This window comes from Glandiceps talaboti, chromosome 19 (genome assembly GCF_964340395.1).
Source record: "Glandiceps talaboti chromosome 19, keGlaTala1.1, whole genome shotgun sequence".
Taxonomy (NCBI): Eukaryota; Metazoa; Hemichordata; class Enteropneusta; family Spengelidae; genus Glandiceps; species Glandiceps talaboti.
In genome coordinates, this window is record NC_135567.1 from 19,378,473 (window position 1) to 19,392,805 (window position 14,333).

General features: G+C 33.0%; 1 protein-coding gene across 6 annotated transcripts in view; it reads right to left on the reverse strand.

Moving 5' to 3' along the window:
- The window catches only part of LOC144450307 (uncharacterized), a 75,485-nt gene that overhangs the window by 15,194 nt on the left and 45,958 nt on the right, over positions 1 to 14,333 (reverse strand). For 3 of the 6 annotated variants that reach the window (XM_078140905.1, XM_078140904.1, XM_078140903.1), the window contains 7 exons: positions 7,718 to 7,753; positions 5,460 to 5,484; positions 4,902 to 5,071; positions 3,964 to 4,200; positions 3,440 to 3,586; positions 2,585 to 2,662; positions 465 to 551 (listed from right to left, as the gene is read on the reverse strand). In XM_078140905.1, coding sequence (XP_077997031.1) covers positions 465 to 551; positions 2,585 to 2,662; positions 3,440 to 3,586; positions 3,964 to 4,200; positions 4,902 to 5,071; positions 5,460 to 5,484; positions 7,718 to 7,753 — 780 coding nt within the window. The remainder of the gene's footprint in view (positions 1 to 464; positions 552 to 2,584; positions 2,663 to 3,439; positions 3,587 to 3,963; positions 4,201 to 4,901; positions 5,072 to 5,459; positions 5,485 to 7,717; positions 7,754 to 14,333) is intronic. The other 3 variants (XM_078140907.1, XM_078140908.1, XM_078140909.1) reach the window with 3 other exon arrangements.

Here is a 14,333-nt window from a genome sequence, read left to right on the forward strand (position 1 = left end):
TAGAATGGAAAGGTGAAATTTCTTAGTCAAAAATTGAGAACAATTTTGACGAAAATTTTGGAGTTTGCAAAATTTGTGAATGTCCAAAATTTTGTCAAAATTTTGTCAAAATTTGTCATGAAAATGTCTAACAGTGAAAAAAGAAATTTCTTAGTCAAAAATTGAGAGCAATTTTGACGAAAATTTTGAAGTCTGCAAAGTTTGTGAATGTCGAAAATTTTGTCATGAAAATGTCTGACAGTGAATATGGTCAGAGTTCAAATGTCAGTGAGAGTTGAAAGCAGAGAAGGCATTGGTCCATGACATGCAAGGAATGACACCACTAGCTGAAATGAACACTCATAATTCAAAATTAATTAATTTTGGAAAATAAAGAAACAATTTTGAAAAATAAAGAAATTAGAAACTAGAAAATTTAGCAAATTAGAAAAATCTAAACATGCAATATTATGTGTTAGTCTTACCACAGTTGTGGTTGTTTGTCTAGATTTAGGAGGATCCTGGGAAGACATGGTGTCAGCTGTCGGTAACAACTGGGACAGATCACGATACTGTAGGGAGGAATGGCATGAAATTGATGAGTAATCTACAAATACAAAATATCAGCCCCTCCATAGTAAGGCTGTCACAACCTACTATGAATGGGTTGCTCCAAATCCAACAAAATTTATCTTTGTGCGGGAAAATGAACAGCAAACAAATATTTTACAATATTTGAATTTTTTACGACAAATTTAGCATTTTAGTACTTTGTGGTAATCATAATGATTTAAAAGCAATTTATTTCAAACCAAATTATTTACGCATATTTAAAATGAATGTATTTCTTCATGCATTACATGGATGACTGGAATAAAAGTTACATTCCATTGGCTGCCTCACTATGACAAGCCAATCAAAACACTGTGAAGTAGATTGTGATTGGCTGCTCAGAATGTGGCTTTCATTCAAATGGAGATTCCCTTTTCCAGACAGAAGATGATTGGGTACTCAGAATGAGGCTGTATTCAAAGATTTCTAAGTCAACCAATCACATCTTGTGTATCTGGTAGCAGACTGGTAACAACACATGCTGTATGAGAAGGGGTGCATATTTTGCATGAATATATTAATTATAATATTTATCATACACTCATATCTGTATTGTCGTATTTGATATGAACTTTGGTATTCAAATATTCCAAAACTGCAAGACATCTCTATTTAAAATGGAAAGTTTAATTCTGAGTGCAATTATTACGATGATAATTTTTTTGTTAGGATACTTGCGCACCATGTTTTAAAATTTGTTTTGTTAAAGTATGTATAGGTATACTGATAAAAGCCAAGACATGAATGTATTATAAGCTTTCATCATCCCTTTACTACTTTGTGTTATCATAACAATGTGATAGAAGTCTTATCACACATTTGATACAGGCTTTATCATACGGTTGATATAAGCCTTGTAACTCATGTGATACAAGCTTTATCACTCAGTTGATATAAGCCTTATCACTCATGTGATACAAGCTATATCACACGGTTGATATAAGCTTTATCATATGGTTGATATAAACCTTGTCACACATGTGATACACAGGTTCTGACAATACAACAACACAGGTATGTAACAAGGGACTGAATATATTATCATTATTTGATGGTAGCAGGATCCATGCATGTCATTTTATGTGATAGACCAGTTATCACCATGTATGACAGCTATGTGTGATATAGTACTGTCAACCATGTAATAAGAGCCTTATTACACAACCAAAGTCTTTCAAATGAGATTTAAGACAATACAATCACACACAACTGTACCACAGAGTGATATACACAATTATTTGATGGATGTTAGTCACGGTTACCCAGACTCTCGCCACCGGGGGCTCATATGGGTGGTTATGTAGAAGAGCCCCAGTAGTGAGAGTCTGGGTAACTGAGACTAGATGGATGTGGGATTGTTCCATGCCATGCGAATGCATATCTCGTAGCACCTATATGGTAAAAACTTTACAGTTAATATGATATCATAATGTAGAAGCTGCAGGAAAAACAATAATTTCACCCCTGTTTTTCAATGGTTTAACCTGATCCTCTATTAATTCATATTGGGATCAATCCAAACACATTGAAGTATAGGGGAGCAATGCTGACTGGGGCATCTCAGTCATTGTTATTTATATTTATGATGAAGCCTTTCATTTCAAAACAAATTTTTCTTAACTAAATGTACTAATGGAGACTTGGAACTAGCATGATGACCAAATAAGGAATGGCAGCCACCTGTTCTTTACCATATTAGGAATGACAGCCATTTTAATCTTATTCCATATTAGGAATGGCAGCCATGTTTAAAGCCATATTTGGATATGACAGTCATTTAAATATGCTATATTTGGAATGGTAGCCATGTTTGCATATTATTTATGGCAAATAATGATAAGCCAAACATAATTTCTACTGGTTACCATGGAAAAAATTGAAAATTTGTTATTGTTACTGACAAACAATTAATAATCACTTCACAGCACGCTACTTAGGGGGTTAAACATCACATGGGTTAGGATTTTGCACTGCATGCTGGGTAAACTCTTACCATCTCTGTACGAGACGTTTGCTGTGAATGATCTGTGACTGGAAGAGGCGTTGTCTGTGTTTCGTCCTCTACCTGTTCCTGTGTTAAGGTCAAGGGTCAAGGTTCAAGTTAGATTAGACAAATAGAAATCAATATCTGTTGATGTGAGGCATGCTTGTAAGATCTGCAGTGATTGGTTCAGATACATGAAATGCATATATTCTAGTGATTGTCAGCCAATGAGCAAAGACCTTACAAACAATTTCAAATCAAACAGAAGACAACTGAAATTCAATCAGAGTGTGACCTGCTCATCCCTTTAACAGAATGGATTGGTCCAATTTGAAAGTAAAAACAAAACTGGGGAAGAAGTGTACAAATATAAAAATATGTTTCAACAGAATAATTTCATGAAACTATGAAATAATGGTTATTATAGCTCTTTCCTTTTTAAATATGTAACCTTTAAGAACTTTTTTCCAAGTAATTATACACAAAATATATTATGTCTGCCTCTAAAGTGATAAACAATTTTGTTTTCTCACCAAATGTACCTGATTTTCTAATGCCTTAAACACAAAATATGAAAGACTGAAACTTTTTATTAAAATTTTTATGGAACTTTCTGAAACGGTTATCTATCCACCCATATTTCTGTGATAACTGACTGACCCACATCAAAAGATAAAGGGATCAAACCAAATTCCACTAAAAATAGGGGTGGACAGATGAAGATTTCACTTGGGTTGAGCAGGTCAAGAATTATTGACAAACATTAGAAAGTAGTCAGAAATATTTTGCATTTCATTTGCATATTGACTATGTGGTCCTGAAAATAGCTGCAATGAAAGATCACATGACTATCACATGACATACCTTAGTTGTTTCAGGTGTTTTAGCTGTACTTTTGTCTAATTTTAACATTTCCCTCTGTTCTGGTGTCAGCTTCTTACGTTCTTTTTTACTTTCCAGTTCTTCTGTAACTTGTTTGGTTTTCTCTTTCTCTTCCTCAAGTGCTTTATTCTGTAAATTTACAATAACCAGGTTAAAATTGAAACACTGCCCTCTAGTGATGTCTTTTAAAATCACTTTGTTTTCAGTTTACAAAATGAAGATTTCACAATGCTTGGTTTTCTGTTTCTGACTGAATACTTTCTTCTGGAAATTAACGAACAGCAAAAACTCAAAAAGTTACTGTGATACAGCACCCTCTAGTGGTGGGCATTTGCATACATACATACATACATACATACATACATACATACATACATACATACATACATAGACATACATACATAGACACACATACAGACACACATCCACACACACACACGCACATACACACACACACACACACACACACACACACACACACAACTATAATCCATAATTAAACATACCAGTTTATCGTGTTCATTTACAAACACTTCTAACTGCAGCATAGAGTCGTCAGCTTCTTTCTCTGCCTCTGTCTGTAGACGTTGTGCTTGTTCTACTTGTTCAGTTAATACCTGTCTTTCAGCTTCCCACTTATGTTGAGTGTCACGGAATTGTCCTTTTATTTTATTATATTTCTTGGTACTCTCTTCTTTGTGTGTCTTCACCTCACTTTGAAGACTGGTAATTAATAACAAACTCTAAAAAAAAAATAATTCAAGATTTCTTATTAGTCATTAAACCTTAAAGAGAATGTCTGTGTGTCTTAACCTCAGATTGAAGACTGGTAATTAATAACAAACTCTGAAAAAAAATAATTCAAGATTTTGTATTAGTCATCAATCCTTAAAGAGAATGTCTGTGTGTCTTCCTTCAGCCAATGGTATTTACAATACTTGTATTTCTACTTGTAGTGACAAGGCCCCTTAGGTCACTCATACTTTCCTTGGCTTAATGAAGAAAAATATCAGTGAATAATAATTAGACTGGCATTAATGATACTCTTATATTTTTTCAGTTTGTTCTTCATTTTTAGTTTTGCAAATGAAATCCCTAACTTTTTTTTTCAGATTGGGTAAGGCATCGACCTGTCTCTTTGCAATCACTTACTACGGTTATTACTAAACACATTTAAATATGATTCAATAAAGAGAGAAAAAATACCACCAATGGCACTGTAGCACAACTGTAGTTGGCTGTTGGTATGGGCATGGTCTTGTTGCTAGGCATATTTGCATATATTTGCACTTTGCCATGCTTATAACACTACTGAACCTTATCAGTTCAGTTGTGCTAAAAACTCCAGAGACATGAGCATTTTAGTCTAGGGGAAAATATTGAAGTGTTCAAAGTGGAAAGAACTATAAAGAACAGAATGAGATACTTGTAATTATAAACTCACCTCGTTTCTGTACTGTTTAAAACCACTTCTTAATTTCTGTGGTGGTAAATTAGCCCATCTTTGTTCATCCTCTAGGGGAATACTTTCATCAAATGGGACTTCCTCTACGGTTTCTAAGTTGGTTTTAGTTCTAGAAACTGGTTTAGGAGTAGCTGTCTTTAGGGAGTCCTCTGATTGGATGAGAAGTTATGAATAATTTAATTTGATGATTCTGATTGGATGGTCAATATGAATATATTAGAAATCATGAATTACCAGTAGCTGTCTTTATGGAATCATCTGATTGGATGAAAAGTTATGAATAATTATTTTGATGATTCTGATTGGATTGATCAATATGAATAAATTAGAATATCAAAAATGAGAGACCTGATTGGTTGACATATGAATAATTGCATTTGCTAGATGCTGATTGGATGATCAATATGAATAAATCAAGATGCTGGCAGACTTTTCAATGTTGACAACTGATTGGACAAAAAACAATAAAACTATTGGCAGATTCTGCTAATAAAATTAAAAAATTAAAAAATAAATTGATATTTCCATCGTACTCACCAGAATTCTGTCTGCTTTGTTGGTCCTGCAAAGATAAAAAATATTGGACAATTTAAAACATAACTCATTTTCTGAGTATATAAATTATTTTTGATGATATAATACACAAATGGAAAAAAGTACTAATAATTATTCATATACACATGCATGTATATAATGTTACCATGGTTACAATGATTCCCAATCAAACGAGAAATGCTGAAAATTGTACTTAATCCAGGAATGGCTATATCAATGTATTTTATGCTCCTAAACACATTTCCCATGATGCAACATTCAACATGGCAGGTTTGTAAGTTCCCTAAACTGAAAAGGGGCATTAAACAAAGACGAGTGAATGAATAATGACGAAATATTTGTACAGCATGTTGCAAGTTAGTGTTCACTGGCTCTGTTTGATACACCTGTTGTTGCCTGGAAACATGGAACTATACAGTCTGGATTGCATGTTCAATTTGCTACAATTTCAGATATCAAGGTAACAATTTCTTGCTACATTTAGTCAGAATAAAATAAACCATTTAAATATACTGCAACTAGACACAGACATCAGGTGCCAATGTTTTGTCGTCTGCATTTGATGTCTGCATGGTGCCACTTTAGTTCATTTCATTTAGACAAAATGTTGCAAGAAACTGTATTCATTCAATCTTGCTATCTTAAAGTGTAATGTACAGTTTGTTATTGGTTTCTGTATGGTTGTATCATCAAACAGAGACAATGAACAGTAACTTGCAACTGTGAATGTATAAAGCTTCATATTCGGATAATATTTTTATTCTTCAAAGAGCAGGATGGCTATCAAAACACCAAACATGTAAGGATTGGTGGGGAGGGGAGATTGTGTAAATATGTGTGGAAGGGGGTAGGGAGGGGGTTGATTTATAATGTGAAATGATGGGAGGTTGCAGCAGCTAACAAAATAGACATGAATATTTGGATTTGTTACACTGACTTGGATTGGTTGAAAGAAAAACCGGAAGGAATACAATATGGAGTAATAATTGTTTTAAGTACTTTTAATATGTTTCTCTTTTGTTTCTCCTTCAGGTTGACAGCACAAAATAATGACAAAAAATATTGATAATTAGTAAATTTTATGTGAAATTGTATGGTTATATTGATTGTAATAAAAGTAACATGCATCAAACCATGCCACATCTAAGAAAATTGACTCCAAAAAATCGGGAGATATATTACCCATAATACAATTGTGTTAACCATGATGCATTTGGAGACCATTTTCAGAATGTAATTGGGTATTTTGTAAAATGTGATTGGATTAGACGAGATATATCCCATAATATGTATCATGTTGCCCATAATGCATCTGGAGGCACTTCCCAGAATGCAATTTCATTTTAATGAACCAAATGAATGATTGGACAAGCTGAGATATATCCCATAATACTATATTGGGGTTGCTTCACACCAGACAGTTTACAAATTTTGTGGATGTTGCATGCAGAATTTGTTTGATGTGCTGAGAATTTTTTTTCATTTTGAAGGAAAAGGTACAAACTACAAAAATTGAAAAAATAAATTTGCAAAAAAAAAAAAAAATTGTCTAACTTCATGCAAAATTGGATTGAATTGAACATAGTGCATTGTATGGAGTTGGGTACACTCAAAAAATAAATGTAATGGACAAATCGGAAACCATTTTTTGATAAATGTACCAACCCAATTTCTACGTAACCATATTGATCGCTCTATGACGTTTTCTCTCAACTGTAATAAGGAGAGCTAGGTAAAGACAAACAAGGTTGCCATGGAGACAAATTACTATAGATTCTCATGGAGGTAAAAAATAAGAGATTACTTTTAAAGGTACTATCAGCCACTACCACATCAAGTTGTACAACTCTAAGAATGTGATTTACAAAACTTTACTTCAAGACTAGATTTCATAAAGGTCAAACCTTATTCTTACTATACGATACATCGTGTCATTCCACCTTCACTGGCCTCCTCTCACGGAGGAGTTGACCGATGTGTGAGGGCGCCCTATCACAGCGTACAGACTAGACTCCTATTTGTTACAAATTAACTGTATTTCACTGAAAGCCATCGACAGCCATCAGAACACAGATATTTAATGTTAAACCAGCTTTGCCATTTTTGTCACATAATCATTATTTACTAGTATCTTAGACAATATGATTACCTGTTATAGGTAGCAATGATTGATTACCTATGAGTAATTGATTAATTATTAATTGATTGATTATTGATTGATTGATTGATTGATTGCTCACCTTCTTCTGTCGGCTTCCTGGTTTATCTTTACTAACCTGTAAGATGAAATAAATTAACAATATTCAATACATGAAACTGTTCAAAATATGCAATCCATAATTCTATTCTTACGTAAACAAAATATTACCAAACAATTAAAATAAAAATACAAACTTACCATTCAAAACAAAACTACTCCATAAACTTACCAATTATTATCAACTTACCAACTGCAGTTTATCCGAGAATATTCATGGCTGACTTGAAATACTTACCAGTAGTAAATCTAACAAGTATTTACAAAAACTTTCTAGACCATAGACAATGGTTCTTCTCGACTGTCTATGGTTTCTCTTGAATATTGATTGTCAGTATGTATAGATTACTTAATAAGCTAGGGAGTCAGGTGAGAGTCCGGTTATGGGTAAGAATATCATTAGACCCCTAACATAAACCAAATTTGTACAAGTGACTACAGGTGGCCACTGTACCACATCTGCTCAGTCTAACACTATAGTACATACACACATAAAGCTAGGTAGTCTGGATCAGGTTAGAGATAGGAGTGTTTTAGACCCCCTCACATAAACCACATTTGTACAAGTGACTACAGGTGGCCACCATACTACATTTGCCCAGTCTAACTGTACAATACATAAAGCTTTAGGAAACAGGATTAGGTCAGAATTGGAAATTGGGTTACGACCCCCTGGCATCGGCCTAATTGCAGAATTGACTGCAAATGGTCACGTCTCTGCACTTCTAATGATTGATGGTAAAATACACATTAAGCTAGGGAGTCTAGGTTTCGTTAGGTCTAGGAATATGAGTTTGACTCCCTAACATAACCTTATTTGTATCTTTGATAATAATTAAGGTTCCACTGTTATACATTGGCCCCAAATAATATTTAATTGATTTCTTTCTCATACTGTGACATAATTTACATTAAGTTTAATTAATCACTTTCCTATTGTTACATCGTCAACAAAGTTTTATAAATTGCAGAACAAAATATAAAATTCCTTTTTCAAATTGCTGCATAATTTGTAAGTGTCACAGTTTTAAAAATTGCAGAACAAAATACAAAATTTCCTTTTTCACTTTGCTGCATAATTTGTAAATGAACAGTTTTACAAATTGCAGAACAAAATATAAAATTTCCTTTTTCACATTGCTGCATAATTTGTAAATGAAAAGTTTTATAAATTGCTGAACAATATATATATAAATTTCCTTTTTCACATTGCTGCATAATTCGTGAATGAACAGTTATACAAATTGCAGAAAAAATATAAAATTTCCTTTTTCACAGTGCTGCATAATTTTTAAATTAATGGTTTACACGACAAATTTCCATTTGTACGTAGCTGCACAATTTATAAATGAACTATATAATAAATTTTCAAATACTTAAAATGACAAATAGTTATATTATGTGAAAACATTAACAGTTTCCTTTGTTTGATGGAATATAATTCTGTCTAAAGTTGACAAAATAGTTGATAGATAGACCTTTTTATCCATTATGGTATATTGTACTTAAGACAATCTATCAAATATGTTTAAGTAGCCATATTGATGACAAAAAACCTGCACTACCTGCAACTGGGACATTTGTTATCATCAAATAACCTAAGATATATTCACTATTAATTGGTCAGTTACTTATAAAAAGACATTGTATCTGTTAATTAGTGGTCAATACTATCTGTAGGTGGTGTAGTGGCTAGTTTAATCTTAAGCAAAAGCTCGGTTTGAGTCTGTCACTATGTTCAAACTGTACTAGTTGTAACTTGAGTATTAAGGGACTGTGTCATTTTAAAACTGACGCATAAGAAGAAACATAATTCCTTCGTTTTAGTTTAATCCCCCTCAAACTCATCGTCGCAAACCACGACCGTTTTACGGCACCGTTCTTAACAAGCCGGTCCCTATTTCGAAGTGTAGTGGAAGAAATAATAACTCTGGTTTGCAAGAATGTCTCAGTCAAACTGAAATTTCTTAATGCGAAACAGGAAAATGTAGCTACTTCATGTAACATGACAAAACAAAATGAAGGCTTACTCTCCTCCCCCTCCCCTCCCCCCAAACGAAGAAATTATGTTTGCCATGCAAGCAGTTTTAATATGACACGGCCCCTAATCTTTCCAATCTTGCTGAGATCGACCACCTAGTTTTCAGGAAATCATCGAGTACATCTAAATCTGTCCCTATTAACTTAATCAGAGCTATAGTTACAATTTTCTGTACTCAATTCTAAACCTTGCTTTTAATAACCAATCACAATTACTTTCATATGAATTTATACTCACTTAATCTTATTACAAATTAGTATCGTGTATCCTAATTGGATAATGCATGAATTGTTACCATGGAAACTACTTATCCAATAGAATTTATTTAATTATGAAGAGAATTTTAGACTTGAAATTAAATTTTCTTTATCTATCGTTTAACTTTGAATTGTAAGAAAGTAGATGGAAAATGGTGTCGTTGAATAAATTTAATAAGTGATCAGTGTACAAAATTAATTTCTTTACCAACAGTTTATAGCCTACGGCACACTTATAATCATTTTGATAATTTTGAACGCGGTAATTTTGACATGATTGAATTATTTCTGTGACTACACATGTGGATATGTGAATTTACCCAAATCTTTTGTAAAAGCATTTTATTGAATTTCTATCAAATGAACCTACACCAGATGAAAATGAGTCCATAGGTATATATGAATGTAACAATGTATCAACATGAGTCCACAGGTACTAAAAATGTCACAAAAATGTATCAAAATGAGTCCATGGATATATATAAATGTAACAATGTAACAAATTATTCAACACATTAGAACAAATAGACACATTACAATCACTACAAAATAACAAAGTTATCTTATTTACATAAGATATATGCACACAATTCTATTTTACAAAACAGTTTACCACAATGTTTGTTTCACAGAACACTTTTAACACCTCTCAATTTAAAATAAAACATTTAACCATATTCCCATCTACACAAAACCACAATTTCTATTTTACAAAACCAATTTACAAAACATCTTAAAATTTCCAATTATATAACAACACTTAAACAAAATTCCAATTTACGTTACACCAAACATTTTCACACGAATTCTATTTTAAAACACATTTTAAGATAATTTCCATTTTGGTAGTTATACTATACCATTTTCTAGCATATTATATCATTACTTCACACACAATTATCCACACTGTATTGACATATGATATTTACAACATATATTTAATATTAATTTTCTGTATACACATATCGATATCCCAAACTTATATATCAAATTATGAATTTTACTGACTGAATACATGATACAACAAATTATGAATATCATGATACCAAATTATGAATCATACCAAATTACGAATATATAATACCAAAGTATGAATAAATTATACCAAATTACAAATACATTATACCAAAGTATGAATAAATTATACCAAATTATGAATACATTATACCAAAGAATGAATACATTATACCAAATTACAAATACATTATACCAAAGTATGAATAAATTATACCAAATTATGAATACATTATACCAAAGAATGAATACATTATACCAAAGTATGAATAAATTATACCAACTTATGAATAAATTATACCAAATTATGAATAAATTACACAAAATATGAATACATTATACCAAATATGACATTTAACCACTTTTACACACGTGAACACAAATGAAGACTTTTTTAAATGGTATGTTTGATATTAGATGTTACTAGCAGTATACTATTTAGCACGACAGCTTTCACATGCATGAGAACCCCCTCCCCCACCAAGCCCCCATGAATTCATGCATTATTAGTCTACCAGCAGTAGCCATTTGTTTATTTAAATTAATTGCTACGTTCCATGCATTATTTGCATAAAATGTATGGACAACCTAATTTACTGATAGCTAATTTATGCATAGATAGCTATTTTATCATTTTGCTAATTTGCGATAATTATGAATTATTGCAGCCATGAAGACACCAAAATCACATTTTCACGTTTACTTTTTGCAAAATGCTGTACTATGCTATTAAGCAATGTTCTATGCTAATTTTCATGCATTATTACGTTAAATGTAAACACCGAACATCGAAATGAAATCAGCGTCATTCTAACTGATCTACATTTAGCGGTGCTATTATTTTGCTACTTTGCATGCATTATTGCCGCTAACATAAACACCGAACCTCAGAAATACGCCGGCGTAAATTGCATCTCACATATGCATACACAAGCAATGTATTTGATTTACTACGTTTCATGCGTTATAGCATTTAACATTATAGACACCGAACATCTATACATTTTTTCGGTGCTGACTTACGTCTGACGATTGAGGATCTAATTTATTGGCATTTTTCACATCCTCTGACTGCCCATTGGCAGACATTTTCCTAGCTTTGTTGCCGTCCTCCGCGATAACTCTAGGAGGGGCTAGCATCGATATGTTGTCGGTGGACGGAGCTGGAGAAATATTGCTAGCGACAGACGGATTACTGGCAGAGGGCGTTAGTAGCTGACTCCGACTCAATGATCGAGTCTCGTTCTTAGCATGTCAAACGAAAGAAAACATGCAAATTAGGGAAAGTTTAGGACAGAAGAAAAAGGATACAGTATAGCAAGAAAGTCAATATTTTAAACTGTTGCTACAAAGTATATACAATGTAACAAGAAACTATCAATCATTTTAAACTGTTGCTACAAAGTATATACAATGTAGCATGACACTGTCAATCATTTTAAACTGTTGCTACAAAGTATGTACAATGTAGCAAGAAACTCAATCTTTTGAACTTTAACATCAATAAATATATGTGTTCTAGTCTCTTAGTTTGCAATGTTGTCGTTTGTTCGTAACAAAAACTGAAGTTTATGACTTCATATACGGTATCTATTTAATTTCAAGAAGAATGTTAAAATTTCAATAACTTTGAACAAAAAAATGAACAGCTGACAAGAAGACATTTAAAATAGGTTTGACCTCTTTGGTAATGATCTTGGCCACTAGACAACAAAAACAAACCCCTACATCTTCATTTTTACAAAGTTCTACCAACTTCTTTTACCAATACACAATCACATTTCCTCTCTCTCTCTATCATTTTGGAATTTTTTAAAGTACTCAAAAGGTACACTATCTTTCTGTGAACCAAGTTTTATTTGTCAATAACAATTCATGGTCTTACTACAATGGCGGCCATTTTGGATCACACATGGTAACATTGTATTACCAGTGGACAACATTGAGTTGTGTTTTGATAAATTGTAACAAGTATTCATCATAGATTTGGCTACATTTTGTCTAAAAAATAATTTGTGTACACTCTAATGACAGTACATATACTTAACAGTGAATACCCATTTGTTTACTGTGTGCTAACACTTACAACAAGTAAGATTTTATGTTTGGACTCCGCAGAATAGTAAACTGGTTGTCAAAAACACTAAAATTTGTCATTTTAGAAACAAATGACCCCTGAACAAAGGTCACCTGGGAGGAACAGACTCCTTTTTCATCATATTGGTAAAGATTGAAACAAAAATTTCAAACTTTTTACAAAAAAGTGCAAAAAAGTATCAACCGTACGAACCTGTGTCGTGTTGCTTGCCGTGAGTACACCCAAACAAACACAAGACAGATTGATGTAACGATGAATACAAAAAACCGACACAGAAACTCATAAAATATTTACGATGTTACAATTGTTTAGTGGCTGTGAAACAAATGTGTGAGTAGTCACATCAAAGACAAATAAGTAATCTGTATTGATTGGTTGAGAGTATGAACAATAGGGTGAATTGCATTGTGGGAGTCTGCAGACAATATGTGAATAGGGTAGGAATTGTAATCTTAATAATGTGTTCCTTGAGACGGAAGTAAGTGATAGACTTTACTTGTTCTAATACAGGTACAGGTGTAGATAAGTGAAGTAATTTTTTTGTGCATGACTAAGTTTGAAATAATGTAGTACGAATTGTGGAAAACTTTAAGATAACAGAGAAATAGTTATCAGTACAGCTGATATTGTTTTTGGTCTGAAAGTAATTCAGCCCAAGAACCCTTTCCTGATTTGTGAGTCAAATGTGAACTTGGGTTGGTGTAGGCATTAACCCTTCCAGTTGCTTACACATACTGGTGAGGGGTTAGTGCCAGCCTAGTGTTAGAACTGAGCTAGTCTGGTGTTAACATAGGACTGGTGTAGACATTAACCCTTCCAGTTGCTAACACATACTGGTGAGGTGTTAGTGCCATCCTAGTGTTAGCACTGAGCTAGTCTGGTATTAACATATAGGACTGGTGTAGGTATTAACCCTTCCAGTTGCTAACACATACTGGTGAGGTGTTAGTGTCAGCCTAGTGTTATCACTGAGTTAGTCTGGTATTAACATAGGACTGGTGTAGACATTAACCCTTCCAGTTGCTAACACATACTGATGAGGTGTTAGTGTCAGCCTAGTGTTAGCACTGAGCTATTCTGATGTTAACATAGGACTGGTGTAGGCATTAACCCTTCCAGTTGGTAACACATACTGGTGAGGTGTTAGTGCCAGCCTAGTGTTAGCACTGAGCTAGTCTGGTGTTAACAT